This window comes from Mesoplodon densirostris, chromosome 8 (genome assembly GCF_025265405.1).
Source record: "Mesoplodon densirostris isolate mMesDen1 chromosome 8, mMesDen1 primary haplotype, whole genome shotgun sequence".
Taxonomy (NCBI): Eukaryota; Metazoa; Chordata; class Mammalia; order Artiodactyla; family Ziphiidae; genus Mesoplodon; species Mesoplodon densirostris.
Window position 1 is genome coordinate 82880543 of NC_082668.1, and position 19191 is coordinate 82899733.

At 37.2% G+C, this 19191-nt stretch overlaps 1 protein-coding gene across 2 annotated transcripts in view; it reads right to left on the reverse strand.

The window, feature by feature from the left end:
• Positions 1–11016, reverse strand: part of FIGN (fidgetin, microtubule severing factor) — a 120132-nt gene extending 109116 nt beyond the window's left edge. Inside the window, exons 1-2 of one of the 2 annotated variants that reach the window (XM_060107177.1) lie at positions 10765–11016; positions 9828–9997 (exon numbers count right to left, since the gene is read on the reverse strand). In XM_060107177.1, the coding sequence (XP_059963160.1) occupies positions 9828–9852 (25 nt within the window). In that variant the 5' untranslated portion in view covers positions 9853–9997; positions 10765–11016. The remainder of the gene's footprint in view (positions 1–9827; positions 9998–10764) is intronic. The other variant, XM_060107179.1, reaches the window with a different exon arrangement.
• Between the last annotated feature and the right edge of the window lie 8175 nt (positions 11017–19191).

A 19191-nucleotide genomic window follows, 5' to 3' on the forward strand; every position in this document is an offset into this window, starting at 1 on the left:
CCTTACGCTTAGTTTCCTTAACAACATCCCTAATTTTTTTTTGCCTTTAGCTCTTTCCTCATTCCTACAAGTAGTCTTTCACCCTCTGTCCATGCCAAAAAACGCTGCTACACTTTCCTCCTAGTACACAGCCCAATAACCTCTTAATTAATTCATGCTACCTCCTCATGATCTAAATATCATATTCCAGTGGCTCAAGTGAAATTTGACTTTCCAGCTGATCAAGTAATAAACAGCCCTACATATAAATACTAGAAAGAAAAAAAAAAAGAGAGAAAAAAATCTCAGCCCCTCAAAACAGTACACAGGTATGGGTAAGAATGAATTCCAGGAGCAGGAAGATGGATGAGACAGCAAGGTTTCTGGTGAGTTTGCAAACAGCAAAACAGATAGAAAACCATTCCCCCACTGGCCCCAAGCACAAGGACACCTGTAAAGTTGGCTATTAGAATTTATAGATAAATATTTTAAAAATATGTATTTAGGTACACATGTGCATTACAATTATACACCAGCAACACCTCCTAGATTGTAACTTAGTAGTAGTGGCATTTTGATATAGTAGCATAGATTTCAAGGAAACGGAATTATATTGGGGTAAAATTGGGGATTTTTGCTCATCATTATAAACAAACCTATACCACAGGTTGTACTATTCTGAGTATTTTTAAAAATAAACAATACAAAATAGTTTCCCGTAAGGTCTTTTTATTTGATGCCACAACAAAATAAAACAAGACACAAATCAAAAAACAAACAAAACAAGTATTAGTGCATTGTATGCACTCATTGAGGACTTATTAAAAGAACATAGCATAATAAAGAACTTCCAATATTTGATTTTTTCCTAATACTTTTACAGCTTAAACATTATTGATAGAGATTTCACCCACAGTAAAAAAAAAAGAAAGAAAGAAAGAAAGAAAACAAAAAATCCCAAAAAGGATTTTGCATAGGTACAGATTTTTTCTCTTTCTAGAAAGATACTACTACTCAGTCTAAACACCTATTTCTGAATAAGATTATTTAGTCCTACTATCTTACCATCCATAAGTAAATTAGTTGATTAGTTGACTGGTACTCTTAGAATTACATAAAACATATTTTTCCAATTAGGGAACACATATTCTTAGTACATTTAAAATCTTCCCATAGAAGGAACAAGTGCTGTTCAATTCTTAGTACATTTAAAATCTTCCCATAGAAAGAACAAGTGCTGTAGGCTTATAAAGGTCCTTCTCGTTTGTCAGACAAGGACTCAGGCCAGGCAGGGTCCCAGTGTCTACATTTCGGTCATATCAGTATTCCCCTCAAAAATGTTGCTTAATTTTCTGAATAATGCAAGCGAAGATCTCTCTTTAAAGAACTTCATACCAACACGATTGGAGTGGAACACCATGGTAAGAGGGGGTGGCGATTAGACCCATATTTTTTGTAAGTGGGGTCGAAAATTGACTCCAGATTTGTGACTCATGAAAGGAAAGCCACTTTTAATACAGATGTGCTTTAAAAAGTAAAAATGGCTATTATTCTTAACAAGTTACATATTGAGTATTATTCTTTAAAAATGACTCATAAGATATCTTTTTAAGTACTTAAAGTCATGATTATGTTCTACTCTTTTACTTCTGCTTGAATGTAATTTTTCATTTTCCAGGAAAGGACACATTTTCTAACTAACCCTGTTAACCTAATTACTCATAAAGAAATACCAAAAGCGTCCCTGACATCAATACCTTCACAAAGAAATGTATCTGTGCACGTGCACAAGAGCATCTTCCATTTAGATAATCAAAACTATAATTTTTACTTAAAAGACTCTTTTAGATCCATGTAATTCCTGGCAGTAAAATTTATCACAAGCACTTAAAGTGTGCAAACAGTAAGACTGTCCTATTCATATCCTTATTTCTTCATATATTTAAATCCAAAAGTATTAACTGTTAAGCTTAAAAGACTAATAGGACTCTGTTTATTTTATGGTATTTGTTTGATCTTAAATGGGTATTGTAATGAAAATGCCTTCAATCTTAAAGGAATCTTTTATCCTACTCAGAATAATTATCTTGTAAGATTAAAATCAGTGAATCATACCTAATTAAGATTTATAATTTAGCATCATTCAGGTATATGATCTAAGAGAAAGAGTTTATAATCTTAACTTCAATTTGAAATGGAAAGGGAGAAGAAGTGAATAAAAGGGAAATAAACAGTTCTTTGGGACACAAGGATGCACTAATATTGCCACGTATTTACCCAGATTCCTAGTTTAATCTTTTTTAAAGCTGAACAACTAATATGAAAACACAACATACTAAAGGATAGGAGTAAGGTGGGAAACGACGGTTCCCAAATTAAATTATACTACTAGAATTTGTAGATAGGTTATACAACATAGAATATTTACACATATGCATTGTGGCTAACTACCTCTTAAAAAATTCAAGTTTACAATGTCTTTAATGCAAAAGGTTTCTAAACTGTGGGGTGAATTTATAATTAAATGGGACACTGTTGTAATAGTTATTTCCAATCCTTTCATTAAAGTACATGTCAACGGAGAGAGCAATGCCTTGTTATTACACAGGGCAAAGATTTTTCTTCTTAGGTCTCATATATAGGATTTCTCTCCACCAAGACTAACGAGGCATTCAAAATAAGTTAGGTTTTTCTCTTTCTTCAGAAATATCTTTAAAGCTCCCTCCCCTCCATCAGTCTTGGATTACATAAAAGAATAGTTACTTTTCTGAGCTCTTTGATATTGTTCTTCCTGGCAGAGTCATCTGATGTGGGAAATATCTTTTGAAAATAAATGGTGCAACTTCAAGTACACTCAGATCCATTACTTGCTGGACATTCCATCGTATCTGAAAAAGCCGCTTGACTTCAAAATTTAGTTTTAGGGATCTCAATATGAAGCTTGATCTCATTGAGAAGTATCTCGGGAAGCAACAATGTAAACGTTTTATCCACCCATCAAGTAGGCTGTTCAAACCAAGGCGGAAAGGAGTCACAGATGGTGACTACATTTTTCAGGGGGAAGGGGATTGTTCTGGTGTAAGTTCAGAAACGAAGTTCACCGTTTGAATATAACATCCTGCAAAGTTAATGTTACTGCAAGAGTTACTTTCCATCTTTAACACAGCTGTCACCACATGTTTATACAGCTACAATACCACTTCCTAATGTCAAAATATCAATATCGCTGCTACTATAACAAGGTAATTATTTTTGTGTTTGCCCATCTTCCCTGACTCAATGAGTTGTGCTTTTATTTCTCAATGGTCAGAATTTTCTATATTTTTAGATAACTTAAGAGTCTACATTAAAAATACTTATTTCACTTGTGCTTGAAACTTAGGTAGCATAGCGGTACCAAGCAACAGAGAAACTCTCAGGCTCCTATTTCAAATCTTACTAAAATCCTCCCACCCTAATCGTTCTGTGCCTGGGGAACACATATTTAAGTATGTACCTGCCTGCAAACAATTACAAAACAGAGTTGCTTTTAAGAATATCTGCACAAAAATTCAGGTGATATATGGGAGCACATTAGGCAAAAGGCAACGTAAGATAAAGGCAAAGATTTCAGTCACCAGTTCACATATAGAAAGAGCAGAAGATACCTAATGGTCCAATTTTCTCACTGAGGCTCTTACTCAACAACCACTAGCATCTCTTTAGGCAGAGGCACGTGGAATCACTGTGGACTGGTCAGTCTCCACGTAGGAAACCCAGTGACTTCCACAAGGTTTGTGGGTAATGAAGGCAGGGCCTGCTTCATTGCCCTGTGACCTGGAGAGGCCCATAGGTCTCCCACAGAGAAGGGCCCTGCACTTGGTTTAATCTTCTGCTCTTGCTGTCTTGAACTCTTAATAATTTTTGAACAAGGTGCCCCACATTTTAATTTTGCACCAAGCCCAGAAATTATGTAGCCAGCCCTAGGTGAAGGTGACAATGTGTGCTGACGGTAAGGATCGTAAATCAGAAGAATTGTAAAAAGTTTACAGCAACATCTAGAAACCCATGGCTGTACATTATACTACTTTAAAATTATTATTTTGAATGTTACTGTTTCCATGAATAATATTTCCTAAAACCAAAGCATGAAAGTAGAGGTCACTCATTCTCAGATGAGTTTACTGTCACAAGTATATGGCATTTAGTCAACTGTCAGTTGCTTAAAAAGCATCCAATTGACATAAGGCAAACATTAGATGAGGGGGAGGTGTGTGTTTTTGGTTTTTTTTGATGAGTAAAGTAAAATTCAGTTTCTGTTCTCTTGCCTGCAATATATCCACAAGTGGAATGGAATAAATGTATAAATTACCAGCCGAAATAAAAACTCATAAGCAAGGAACTGGGTAAAGGTATTCTCAATGTTAAGATATTGGGGAAAAGAAAACATAAATTTTATAAGTATTTTACATTACGTTTTCTACAGTAAGAAAATGCTTTTTGTAAGTTATATATCACTTACTCATATGAAAATAAGAACAAAATCTAACAAGAAGCAAACTTTCCAATCTTACTTAAAAAATACTTTCTAAAAAAGATTTCCCAGCTTAAAAGTATAAATACTGAAGCCAGGTTGCAGGGTAAAAAAAGTTTAACCTCGGGCCTTCATGTGATAAATCATGCATTTCTACTTTCAAGATGTATCAGTTTCAAAAATGATTGCAAGCAGTAATGCTGTCAATGCTTTGTGAAAGTCATAGTAGCTCAAATATAAGCAAACATATCCATTTATACATATACTCAACGTAAATACTTCTGCATTGAAATTCTCCTTTGAATTCACTGCTTCTAATATACTCTGAAAGCCCAGCCCACCATATGCAATGTTAAGCACAGTGTCAATATTCAACTAACAAGACAACAAGCAGATTTGTTGCATAACGTATGTAAATATTATTAACAGAAACTGCCATACGATATCTCATGTCTGGACGGTTTCTGATCACCTATCTCTTCTGCCTCCTCAGTCTCCTAACTAAGACTGTTGTCAACAGGTACGGCGCACGCCTGTGCTGTGCTGATGCAGAGCTCCTGAGCTGGCAGCTGTGCTGCTGCCCTGAGGAAACTTTGCATACCCACCTGCTTTTGATTTGCTTCCAACTTATCAGTACAATTTATTTTTATCATATTCTTGCCTACCTTTTATTTCCACTATCTGCATTTCTTGCAGTAAGCATCCCTCAAGTACAACTGCCATTTAAATGATAACATCAAAAATATCAAAAGGATCAGTAATCAGCAATCATGTTTCAAAGCAGCTAGGCTTGAAATTTCTACCGTAAGTTAAATGAAAAAGCTGATAAAAGTTCAAGTTTCAGGGGAAAAAAAGGAAGAAAATTACAAAATTCAACCATGAAAAGCACTTGCTAAACAGGCATTTATTTGCAGTCTTAAAAAAAAAAAGTCTTTCATTTTAATAGATTTTTTAAAAAAATTAGCTATAATCTGTTATGTGTGTGAGAAAGAAAGAGAAAGAGTTAAGTGAAAGGTAGAATAATTTTTGGACTTGAAGTCTTCCAAGTAGTACCCCAAAAGAATATCTAAGTTCAATTGATTTTAAAACATTAACTCTTGTATATCTCCAAAGAGACATTTATATTGCATTTTTTTAATTGAAAGAAAAAAACTGCATTGTTTTCTGTGCCACTTGTTTATTCTAGTTTATCAGTGACCAAAGATTAAAAAGCAGATATGCTGATTAATCACGTCTTATCGATCAGTAGCATACGTCAGTATTTCACACAAATGTCTGCAGAACAATTTCTCCCAATCAAAAATTTATAAATCGATTTAAATTCCTGGTAATTAAAATTATTAGCTCTACAAAAATAAATGTACTTTACAAAAGAGGTACATGAAATTTGTACTCGAGAATATCAAAAGCAAAACAGCAAACATTTCTATCAAACCAAGGTTCTAAGAACAAACTAGAAAGTACAAAACATAAAAGCCTGCAATTGTTTCAAATACACCTAGCAATTCTGCTGATTTTGGACCATTAAAACTGATTACTTAATTAGGCAATCATTCAAGGCATCCAAACACTCACAGCCCAAAACAGGGAATTATTAGCATAGCCGTCTTCACCTTGAGATGAAAATTCTGAAAAATGTTGCAGACACTTAAACTTTCAGGATCTGTCCCCATGCGTAAACTAAGCAAAATATTAAATTCTAAAAGGTGACATGCCAAAACTCAGGAAAAAAAGAATTTACCTATAATGATACTGCTCATCTGTTTTTTTTTCAGGTGGCTAATATTTTAAACTACCTTAGAAACGTCAAGTTATAATACAGATGGTCTCTAGATTCTTGGAAGTACTACTCCCTTTCTCCCCTCTGGTCACACTCTTGTACTAGCTAAAAGTAATTAACAAAAATTTTGCTCTCCTGTATGCCTATCAGAAGTACCAGCCTCCAAAGTTCCTGCCTGACATGAATAAAAACAATAGAAAGATTTTCTATTTATGGTAAAAAAAAAAAAAAAAAAGTACTGGAAACTCAACCGCAGGAGTCTTTAATATAACTGAGGAAAAAACTCTATGTTTTCACTCAGAGACATTTTTAAGAATTTCACTGATTTGGTGCAGTCAGGAAAAAGAAAAATATTCCATTTTCAAAAAAGATGGTTCCTGAAATAATTCTGAAGTGACCCTATAAACTGTCTTTTTAGGAGAAGAAAAAAGAAAGTCAACTCACACATACAGCTTCCAAACAGAAGTCTTACCCTCTTCCAGGAAAACAACAATGAGACTTTATTACCCTGCTATGATTCTTTCATTTCAGACATGATTAATTAGCAAGTATTATACTTCCCAAAACTCCCACCACACTCTTTGTGATCCATCAGCCTAGTTGTTGATAGACCCATGTGAAATAGCAAGTAGCCACCAGCAGTAAAAGACAAGTACCCAAAAACTCTATTTCAAAGAAGGAACACCTCTCTCCTAGCTTTGCCTCCCAAAATGAAACAAGCTGCTTTTAACTGCTTTCACGAAAAAAAAAATTTTTTTAAGTTGGTCATTTTCTTAATAATACCATTTAAAATTCGAATAATGCATGCAACATATTCAGTATTTAAGAATACATGGCATATTTAATCTGCTACCTACCTAAATTTTTAAGCTGAAATTCTGAAAGACTTGTGAGTTCCTATAGTTTATATTGATAATGATCCACACGCACAGTTAATAAACAATAAAGGTGATGTGAGCAAGCATGTTTTGGGAAATGGTTTTCATAGGAAAAAATGTTTCTTCCCCCACTAAAAGCTATTATGTCACACATGTAATGAAGATGCGAAACAGAAATACAGGACTAAAAGGCAACACGAAGAGAAGAGAGGCACTCTACAATCTGAGTGAATGAAAACTCTGATTCTCTGTATATTGTTCTAAAACAGTTTCAAAATAATTTTCCCTTTAAAACAATCATTTTCAAAATGTCCATGTGAACCAAGAATCCGGCCATAACTGAATGTACTATAAATATGTATTTGAACAACTGTCAATTTATAAAGGCTGGGGTTTCCTCTTAAGCCTTTCAACTGTTAGGTCCAAAAAACTTCACACATAGTACAATACTAATAAATAGATCTTGTTGGTCCCAGGAAACATTTTTTAAAATCTATTCTGGTCAAAATATCCTTGCTTTTTTTTCCCGTTGTATTAAATTTAGGATCAAAAACATCAAAGCAGCTTCCACCTCAGACCTAACTTTTAGAGGATCAATGTGACAAGGCAGTCCCTGATAGATGTTTCTCTTGATAAACGACTTGTTCAAAAGAGACATTGTAGCTTTCATTTCCTGACCACAACACACTTTTAATTTGCAACAGCAGAGCTGCCAGAGTGTGAACCCTTGTCCACTTTCCAGCCTTTTAGGTTTGTAGCTCTGGTTCCTATAGGCCACACATTTGAGACAAACAAAATCTAAAAATAATCAGAGTAACAGAATTACAAAACAGGAGCCACTTATGCCACTCTATACATATGCACAAGTGTCTACTTTATAGATTATACATAAACTTTTTCTCTGCAGAATTCTAGTGTATAAAAACAAGCTTCCTGAATGAATATCACTTGCACAACTGGTCAAATAAACACAGAGGGAAATAAATTATGTGACTATTATTTAATAGTAAGCAGAGACTGGGGGGGGTAATTTATACACTTAAATCTGCTGTTAAATGTCGTGAATTATATGATTGCCTACCCCAACATGTTTTTTACATATTACTGCAATAATTACTATTACTACTACCCAGAAATCACATTTAAGTATCAATACGGTGAACAGTCAAACCATCCAATTTCTGTTCTCAGCACATTGTCCGAGCTCCGATTTAAAATTTATAAATGTAATATCCTCCTCATCACAGGCAGCAGCCCAATCTGCTCTGAATATATATTACAGCTTTAACATCACAGAGGGAAATCGCCCATCTGGCAATCCCATTCGCTCCAACAGCTCCGGGGGAAAAAAGCTGTGCTCTCTCCTCCTTAAAACATTTCTCAGGGCAAATTATGTGCATCTAAAATAAACAGTCTTCTTATTGATCGCTTCAAAGTCAACAAGTTCCAAATGCAAAATTCAATCAAATCCTTCCTATCATGTAAGAGCGGTGTGTGTTTAGCTCAACAGTCACCAGAGTCCAACCAGAAGTGTCTGTCGCGCATCGGCTCTTATAGTCCCTTTCCTTGTATTCACATTTGTGTTATGAGAGAGCAGTAACCACGGCCACATTACAGACCCCTGGCAGCTATCCCCACTGCTATTTCTTTCTTTCATATTCTCCCTTTCCTCCTTTCTCTCTTTTCAGGGTGAATGCATGGTGGTGGGGTATATGTAACGAAAACAAAAACAAAGAATTTTTTAAAGTGGACACATATCCTTTGGTTATGCAAAATACTTTTTAACATCTTGTTGTTGTTGCTTCCTCCTAGTCTTAATTGAATATCACAAAGTGTACACACGGTCACAAGAGCTATTGAAAACCCCCTCTCACTCCATTTATCTGACCTCTTTTTTTTTTTTTGGTAAAGAAAGAGGAAAGAGAGATTTCAAACAAAGTCAATTTCAGTGCCTGCTTATTTAATTCTGTCACAGGTTAAAAGTAAAAAGCGCTGACAGGCAGACAAGTGAATGGCAAGGAAAAAAACAAAACAAAACCCTACCACTGTTCCTTAAAAGGCATTCAGGACTTTAAGCAATCAAAATACATTTTTTTATTTTCATGTAAAAGATATCCCTTCACTCACCCACCCCCCCAAAAAAAACACACTCAGAAGAAGTGATTACTCCACAAAGTGCAATCATTGAGAGAGCAGAGAGTCAAATTGCATTAATAGATTGAGAAAAAAAAATTTCATCCACTTCTCTGTGTGTACATATATACATACACTTTCATTAGTAAGCAGTCTTTCCCCGCACTCCCGCCCTCTCCCCTCTCCACCCAGCCCCCTCCCCAAAAAAACTGCACACTGAGATTAACTAATTTACATACCATTTGACTTCAGCGGTTATATAGTGCATTACTAGTAACATGCAACTTTGGGATTACAGCTAAAACCGATAAAGGTGGACTCTAGCAATCTATTAATCAAAACTGAAATTACAAACAAGCGATAGCAAAAGCAAACAAGCATTTTGACAGATTAAAATATACATTATACATATATATATATTTTAAAAGGAATTATATATCATGAGCAGCTCCTTCCCAAGCAGAGTCTTCAGTGGTTTTATCATGCTATTTAATTTGTCTTTCCTATTTAGATGCAAAGGAAGTAAATTCCAAAACTGACATACCATAAACACTGGTGCTACTGATCATTTCTTGCTGGCAGCACAAAAAGCTGAATTGGATTTCTCACAAGCAGGAATTCCAAAGGTTGCTTTTCATTAAAGCCACTTTTCCTCTCAGCTATCAAATGTCACTGCCTTGAAACGTGGGCCCTTTCGTCAGGTATTCATTTAACCTACATGCATATAATTAAGGGGGAAAGCAACATCAACAAAAAGGGGATCTCAGATCACAGGAGAAGAAAGAAAGGAAAAAAAGCACATGACCAGGAATGCAAGTCCATGTCAATTTCACTCACTCCCATTGAAACTAACAAGAGCTCCGGGGAGGACGGTAATAGGATCAGTGGATTGTATATACCATTAAATTATACATCTTTCTCTCCCGTTCCTTGCCAACAATACGCCCACCACGCTGTACCCCCTCCAAGATGATGTGCTTACATTTTTCTGCAACCGATCTTCTGACATATTCACGTTCCTCCAGCCACGAGATTGTAATTTAACCTCAACTTTTTGTGTGTGCAAGATTCTTATTTACACTTCTTATTTACTTAGAAGTTAGTTCCCGAAGAAAGTCTAGCCCCACCCTATGGCTCCGCTTTCTTATTTTTTATCTTTGAAGTAAAAAAGATAGTAATAAATAAGCCCAATATAGCGGAAAACGAGATTCTTGCAATCGCGAACTCTTAATCCCACACTATTGTTACAATGATTAAGCAGCAAAAATATGCATTATAATGTTTCGGGGCTACTTTGTACAGAGAAATTAGACAGCAGGTTGGCGTACAGAATAGAAACGAGTGCAAATTAAATTTAATGTTTACGGCACAACTCGAAGATCTCTTTTCATTACGGTCTTGGATTTATTTATATTCTTTAAAAATTAAACAAACAAAAACAAATTTAAACAGCTGGTGGAAAACTACGAAGCTCCTCTTACCTGAACGCGCGGAGCGAAAACCCGATAGGTTAGCGTAGCATCGATCCGATGTGTTTGCTGATGAATGGAAGCTAGGGTTAAGTGAAGGTGCCTATGATTTGAAATCATTCCAAGTTTTTGAAGGGAAGACGGACTGCAGCCTCTGCCATGTTGGAATTTCAAACCCAAAACAGCTGCTTGGAAGGAGCCAGCATGCCAGAGGCTGGGCGCAGGCGCAGAGCGCCGCCGAGCCAAATTCAAATCACTTTCACACTAAGAGCCAAAGATCAGTTTTCAAAGGAGAGAGGGAGAAAGAGACGGAGGCTGCCGTGAGGGAGAGAAGACGGGAGGCAGTGGCGAGAGGCGGGCAGTGGAGAGAGACGGGCAGCGGCAGGACCGGGAGGGAGAGGGAGAGGCGCACGGAGCCCGCGGAGCTGGAGGGGGAGAAAGGAGGCGGGAGGCGAGCGGCGAGCGAGCTAGAGACGCGCCAGAGATTCATGGGCAGGGAGGGCTCAATGGCCGCGCCGCGCCGGCCGGCCGGCCGCTCGGGTCATGTTACACGGCCCGGGCCGCGGCGGCCGCCCAGCCTCGCCAACGCGCTCACGCGGCCCGGAGGGGGCCCCGAGGTCATGATTACAAGCGCGGGGACCGGGAGCTCTGCCGGCCCGCACTCTCAGGCCGCCCAACCTGGGGAAAGGGGAGCGACGCCTCGGGGGGGGAAGGGGCCTTTCTTTCCCACGCGTGACCGGCCGGCCCTGGCGCTCCTAACCCGCCTTAAAGGGCTCTCCGGCACGCCGCCCCTCCCCGCCCGCTCCAGGCCCTCTCGACAGCTGCGGCCGGTTCAGCCTTCCCCACCCCCAAGACTCGCGCACAGGACGGGATCTGGCCCCGAGAGCCGGGACCTCGCCCGCACTCTCCCCTGGGCCCCCAGCACCAGCCAGAAAATGACTTTATCTGCCAAGAGGAGGCAACTTCGGGGCCGGGGTGGGGGGGAATCCGAATTAACCCAGCTCCCCTCCCCCGCTGCCCTGTGAATCAATAAAATCCGGAGTGGCTAGGTGTGCGGTCCACTCTTCCGCTCTCTGGCTCCCCTCCCTACCTCCCCCAGGCGGCTCGGGCAGGGGAAAGCAGCGCCCGGGGGCCCCTGGTGCGGGCGGCTGGTGCGCAGGCACAGACGTTAGGCTTCTGCTTTCCCAACCCCCTTCTATGGAGCAATCTAGGGACCCAGGAGTGGGAAGAGAGCAGGGGCTTTGTGGCGCTGGGAGCTGAAGAAGAATGAAATGTGCAGTTGAGTGTGTTGCTGCATCCCAGGGAGCGGTGCAGTGCTGATTGTCTGTTGCTGAGATAGCCTTTTGTTCGGAACATAAGGTTTAAGAAACACGCACACGTTTTCTGGGGTCTCTTGTTAGATGTAAATGTGCTGCATCCAGACGCTTACTATGCAGTGTAAGCTCAGTTGGTTTACTAATCACCCCGCCCCACCCCCAAACAACCAGAATCATTTGAATGGGAACCTCATTCAGACTTCTAGGCTGCGAGTATTGCCTTCAACCTATTTCATTCTAGACTAGCCAACCATCCAACTGAGATAATAAAGCAAAACAATAACATTTGATCATGATGTCTACGAGATAATGTGCCCGGCAAAGTTCTTTGGAAATTGTAATGAGAAAGAGAGTGAGTGAGGTAATAATTTCTCTTCGTTTACATTAAATAGGACTTTAATAGATAAATGGTAAGTTTATACTCTGGCCTGGTGGACATCCGGTCCTCTATATTTCAAATAAGCTAAGAATGAAAGAGACAAATTAAATATTGGACCAGGAGCCCATCAAGCTGAAAATGTTATCTGTGAAGGCTGGAACTGAAAATATACTTGTTTAGGGCTGACCCTCCTCATAACGAACGGTATTCACATTTCCCCCCGCTTCTCAGCTATAGATTTAATAGACTAAATTACAGCTCTCCAGATGATGAAATGCAGCTTTTAAAATATACCAACTATATACTGCGAAATTAATTTCATTCTCCTTCTATGATTTCCTTACCTTACGGATAGCTATTGAATGGATGCATTTAGCTAACACAAGAGAAAGAAAAATGATTTTAGTTAAATCTAAGTAGATGACAGAATTTAAAAGACGAGAAAAGGTGATTCAAAATCTTACTAAATATTTCTAGGGAATGAAATCTCTATTTGGAATAGATTTGACCTTTCTGTGCTTTTTTTAAAAAAAAAAACAGGCTTCAAAATACAACAGAAGAACTTTATTCTGATCTAACAGAGGACACTGAAACCCCTTTAGTTATATTTTACAAGATAGCTTTGAAAATGATATTATGAGAAGTTGCCCATTGGATTTCACCACAAAGGAATAAGTGTAGGAAAGTATCTATGGGTCACTGTTGGATTGAGTACAGATGAATTAAACAACAACAACTGTGAAGAATTTATAATTTCAGTTATTGCCCATGTGGAGAATGCTGATGAGAAGTCCTCTGTGCAATTCAAGCAAAACTGCTCTGTCCTTGTTTGTTAAAAAAAAAAAGTTCAAAGCTCATCAACCTTTAACACTAAATTCCTAGTACTGAATTTACAGTTCCTCATATAAACCAAAATACTGAATAAAATAGAAATAATGGAACGACCACTTGAGTAAAAAACAATGTATTTTGATGATTGACTTAAAGAAATTCATTTTCAATATTTACAACAAAATAAGCCTTACTTTTAAAAAGGGGCAGGAAAAGTGTGGTTCCCAGAAGTTTATTAATAGATAAGTAGTACTTTTTTCAATTCTCTTATACATTCATTTGAAATACAGATTATAAAATCCATTGTTCAACATACAAATGAACATAATTAACTTGGAATCAAAGAATGGGAATCTATTCAAAAGAGCACTGCTTGTATTTACACAGAGTTTCCAAAGTGTCCAAAATTACATATACTCCCAGGAAAAAAAGGCTTATATAATAAAATATTATGGGATTTGCACGACTAATAAAATCCACAGTGGAGTTTGTCATCCCACTATTTCTAGCTTTCTTTCTTTCTTTCTTTTTAGGTATGTATAAAGCTTGTTTTTCTTCAATTACATTTTGCAGAGGAATATGAAACTTTGTTTTTCAAAAAGATTCATTCTTTGTTTGCAAAATTAATACAACGTTTAGTTTTTGTTGTCTTAATGAAACTATTTGTAAGGTTGTAATACGATTAAGTAGCATTTTAATAGTCGCTATATTCTATCTATACTTTTAAAGTTTTATTCAAAAGAAATGTTTTTGGTCATAACTGATACCTACCTCTATAACATATGTTACAAAACTTTTCTTGTGATGCCATGAAAACAAGAAATTGTCTTTAAAGAAAGCTGCTTGACTAGTCAAGGAAACAGTTAATTCAGTGAAAAACTGTGCTAATTTTTTCCCACTGCATTACATACATTGCTTATCTCTTTTACTTTTTTAATGTAGAGAGGATATATATAATGAATTTCTAATACACAGTATATTCTGACTTGGGCTTTTCAAGAAAATCAAAAGAAAAATAAACGTAAGTATCCTTTTTTCCTTCAGGAGTGTGTGTGTTTGTGTGTGTGTGTTTGTGTGTGTGTGTGTTCCTCTCAAGCTAATTCAGAGGGGAAAATTCTTTTACTTTTTCCTGTTCGTATTCTCACTACACATATAAACAACAACAATCAAAGTGAAGGGTAGGTAAATAAGCAAGGTGATACTGAATGGGATTTTGCAGATGACCATGTGTTTGTCTGCACTGGACTAAGGATAATTTGACCCAGGGTAAACACAAAGATATGCTTTACCTATGTGATGGGAGAGGAAAGAGAAAGGAAAAGATGAGGTTAGACAGTGTAGAGAAGATGAGGGAGATGAGGGTGACAAGATGCTTTACAGAGAAAAACAAGTTTCTATAATGTTTGGTTTATTAAGAAATGCTCAACAGAATTCAATTTAACTTTTAAAACTGCTTTTTAGTTTCAAACTCAAGGGCTAACTATTTTAATAAAACATTAAACCAGTAATATCTTCCTCCAAACTACTGTTTCAAAAAACATTCCAAGACTTAGAGCTGTTTACTAGACCTACATAATTTTTTCATATTGCTCACAAAATCTGAAGTTAGTCTTACAATAATGCAAATTACTGGCAAAATAACTTTTTAATGTTTCCATAAAATTGCAGTTTAAGGATGTTCATTTGCACTTCAATTAAGACTACTGAGAAATTCTTTTTTTTTAATTTTTTTTATTTTTTATTTTTTTGCTTTATAACAAATTAAATCAGTTATACATATACATATGTTCCCATATCCCCTCCCTTTTGCGTCTCCCTCCCACCCTCCCTATCCCACCCCTCCAGGCGGTCACAAAAAAGACTACTGAGAAATTCTTATGCACTATCCCACCTCCTCAAAAAAAAAAAAAAAAAAAAACAACTAGTGAAGACCTTGACCTCATTTTTGTGAAATTACTCAATTTGTTAGAATTACACTTGAATACAGGTACTGTCAAATAGTATTAGAGTGGTCCATATATCTCCTCCATGATCTAACCCTACAGTGGAGAGACAACCGGAAACTCCTGTGATAGGTTCACCAGAGATATTTTCTTGGTTTTGCAAAAGTGTCTTCTTCTAGTAACCTGAGGATAATATTTTTTCATTCACTCTTTAAATGGTGGTACTTTGTATATTTGCTGCAACCTCTGCCTGATTTTGCATGACTCTGTTTCATTTAGGAAGCACATACTGAACACTTACTGTGGTTAAAAGTACTGCACTAAAACTTGCAGAGGATTTAAAAGAAAACTGACATTAACATTTTATGGATGTGCACAGATAAATATAGTTCAAAGTGAATGTTGAACTACATTAATAAGTGACTCATGAAGAGGTTCTGTCCAGAAGATACGGGTTCTTTCATGAAGGAGAGGGCACTTTTCCTGGCCTTTGTAGTCTTAATCTTTATTTTCCAATACAACAAACCGCTTGTAGTTTGCATATACCATGTCGTCAGTTCCCTTTGTGCCTTGTTTTTCATTGTGCAACCTGGTTTGCCCTCCTCTTCTGTGAGCTAACTCCCTGCAGACTCTCAGCACCTATCTCCTCCAAGGAGACTTCCCAGCCTTCCTAGGGGCACTTCAGTATCTTTCCCCTGGGCTCTTTTCAGACTCTGTATCTCTCTCTCTCTCTGCATTATCACATCATTTAAAAAGTATCTTTGTGTTTGAGCCCTCTGTTAGATTGTAAGCTTCTGGAGGGCAGGCAATCATTGTAACTTCCATCTTTGTTTTGTTTTTGGTTTTGCTTTTGTTTCCCCCCCCCCAGTGCTTAAAATAGTGACAATAAACATTTAGTGATTAAATGTTTAATTGAGGAAATTAATGAGTTGGCAAGTAGAGGAAATAGGGATTCACAAAGGCAGTGGGGAAGGAAACTATTGGGGCCTTTGCAGGAAACAACATATAATCTAGTTTGGTTGAGCCTTTGCTGTACACAGGCACAAAGGGGGAAATAAGGATGGGAATGAGAATGGGGGATGCATTATGGAGGAACTTCATTCTGTCCTTGGATGAGAGGTTTGCATTTCAGTAGGTAGGTAACAGGAAGCTCTGGAAGGTTTTGAAGCCAGAGATTTATGAGGTCTGAGACCTGCTTTAAGAAGATGTAGCTAATAGAACTGGAAATGGGGAGACCAGCTGGGAAGTTACTGCAATGGTCTATCATTTTCTGGTCCCTCAAACTGTCAATCCTTCTTGTAGGGTTTGGTGAAATGATTCCTTGCCTTTTTTATAGATGGTCTATCTGTATTGATTGCTCAATACTACACGTTCATTTTGTAATATAACAAAATGTCAGTGTGTTTAAAGGCATTCATTTAATGTCAAAGATATAAAAAGGTACAATACATTGGAACGGAATGTTTTCCTTCCTCAACCTGAACATGGTCTTTCTTCCCATTATTTCACCTCCCCCTACCCACCGCCACCACTGCCACTTTACAATTAGTTCCACTCAGCCTGTGCTTTTAGCTTAGCAGGTATTTCATTTTCAAGGGAAGTAATGCCTGAAGATAAGAAAAGTTCTCCCTGGAGTATGTGTGACCAATCAAAATAAGCAAAGTGAGTTTGGTTTTTATATACCATATAAAAGTATAGATGCACATTTCCTTCATTTAAAGTATATTAAAGTTTCCTAAACAGGATTTTTAATTCATTTAAAACGGCATGAGGTTAGGTGGGCTGTTGGTGCTTTGAATTAATGTGCAAGCTGTTAATCTCCATAGACCTGGATTTAAAATTAGACAAAGCAATAATTAGTTTGGCACCATCATTTCACTACCCAGAGGGTAATAATGTAGGTCATAAAATACTACAGCCTGGCACAAGTTTTTTTTGTACAAAACAAGGATCTAGTATTAGGTGGTATGGGAAAAAAAAAAAAAAAAAAAAAGATCGTCACTGGGAAGTACAATGGCTTAGTTTTTGATATATGTTCCACTATTCCTAAAGAGCCCCAAATTCAGACATTCTTATCAGGTTTTTCTGTTTAAGGTGAGTCTTTCCCATTTAAGTGATACAAAGAAATCTCCTCAGCTTCCCTCAGTAGCTGGTGTTTGCTGCCCACTCCCCACCCCATAATATGTTTCCACACAGCATTTGTGTATTTAGCCACAGAATTAATTTACACTGCACTTTTATTTTGCTGTAGTTATTTTCCCCATCAGTTTGCCATTTTGTTAAATTATAAAAATGGCATACTATAAACATTTAAAAAAAATAAAAGTGTTGCTTTCAAGGAAGTGCTTACCATACATACTTGATTTGTTTTCATGGCAAATGACTACTGGCAATATCAATAATTCAAGAACAGAAACAATGAAAATACAGAGGAATTGCATTTGGATACTTCTTCCTGTCAATCATCTTTGCCAGATTCCTATTTGAACATTTGGAAAATGAGGAAGACATCAGATCTAGCCTTAAGTATGAGTAATAGTTTTCTGTTTCCTTACACTGCTCATCCCAACTGAGCTTTGAAAGCACAGGTATCTCGGATGTCTCTGCGTAGCTTAATATTTCAAGCTATGGAAATAATGTTTTAATATTGCATTGAAAATATATTTCATACAATATACATGTACAGACTTTCTACTTTGCATAAAGCAATATGCATGCACCTGTGTTTATCTATAGAGACTGCTCGATGTATTAGATGAGTACATTCACAAATCATTTAAGTTGAGCTTTTCAAGTGATGTGAGCTACTGATACAAACTTGCTAATGATAATTATAGAACTGATGCTGATTTAGTCATTTCAAAAAAGCCACGGAGGCATAATTAGTGTCTGAATGGCCTCAATATTGCATTATTAGGAGGCTAGGGTGAAACTTGAAATGAGAACATCAAGGCTGATAACAGAAAAGAAAACATGAAATACATACATAATTCATTCTGAGATATTATAAAGGTTTATAACCAGAAACAATAATTTGCAGAAAGCATCTCATGTACTGGAGCCAACTGCAATCATTTGGTCAACCTGTTAAAGATCAAATAGTATATTCTTAGCTATTCTCAGTGGTGTCTTTGTAATAAAGTAGCAGCAAACAGACACTGTTTGCTTCTGGTCACTTTTAAAGAATGTTCAGTTTATCAGTAGGGACTTTAATCTCAACCTTAATAGAGTACAAAAGCAGCCTTGTTCCTGTGCTTCTCTCCTTAAGGCCACAAGCCATGTGCGTTTTTTTTAATTCAAAAGAAGAAAAATAAAATTCTTCTGAGAACACTAAATACTGTGTTTTTTCCCAGACAGTAATTTTCATTCACCTTCCCTTTTTTTCCATACTTCTCTTCTCCCTCTTCTTCTTGCTGATACACAAATGCTCCACCATACTTCACGGTCATCAATGGAGTGAGGACATACAGATACCTACGAAGTATCCCCTGCCTTGGACCCCTGCCAGGCCAACCATTATCAAGTGACCTGATGTGCCTGTTGACTAGGGCATTAAAACTCAAAAGCCCCCCCCCCCTTTTGGTACTCGCTTCTATTAGGGGACAAAAGATATGAAGAATGGCTCTCAAATCATGTAAATCATAGAAACGGACTGCAACCTTAGTCATTCTTTCCCCTTAGCATAGGTATACAGGTAATCAGATGAAGGCATCTTTAAATATAAACTGATTGCTATCTAAAATGTCTGCTTCCAATGTGGTTGTCACTGCTGTTATTATTACAGTTTCCAAAAATGGCAAGTTTGGGTTGTATTGCATAGGAGAAATCTGGGCTGTAGTTTAATACTTACCATGAATATGTATGAATATTGTTCTCTGTTTTCTAAAGAGGTGTCATACTTAAAGAACAATTGGATTTTCAACTATCTGGGTGAAGAGAGGGTGGAGAGAACCATAAGTAACCAGGATGT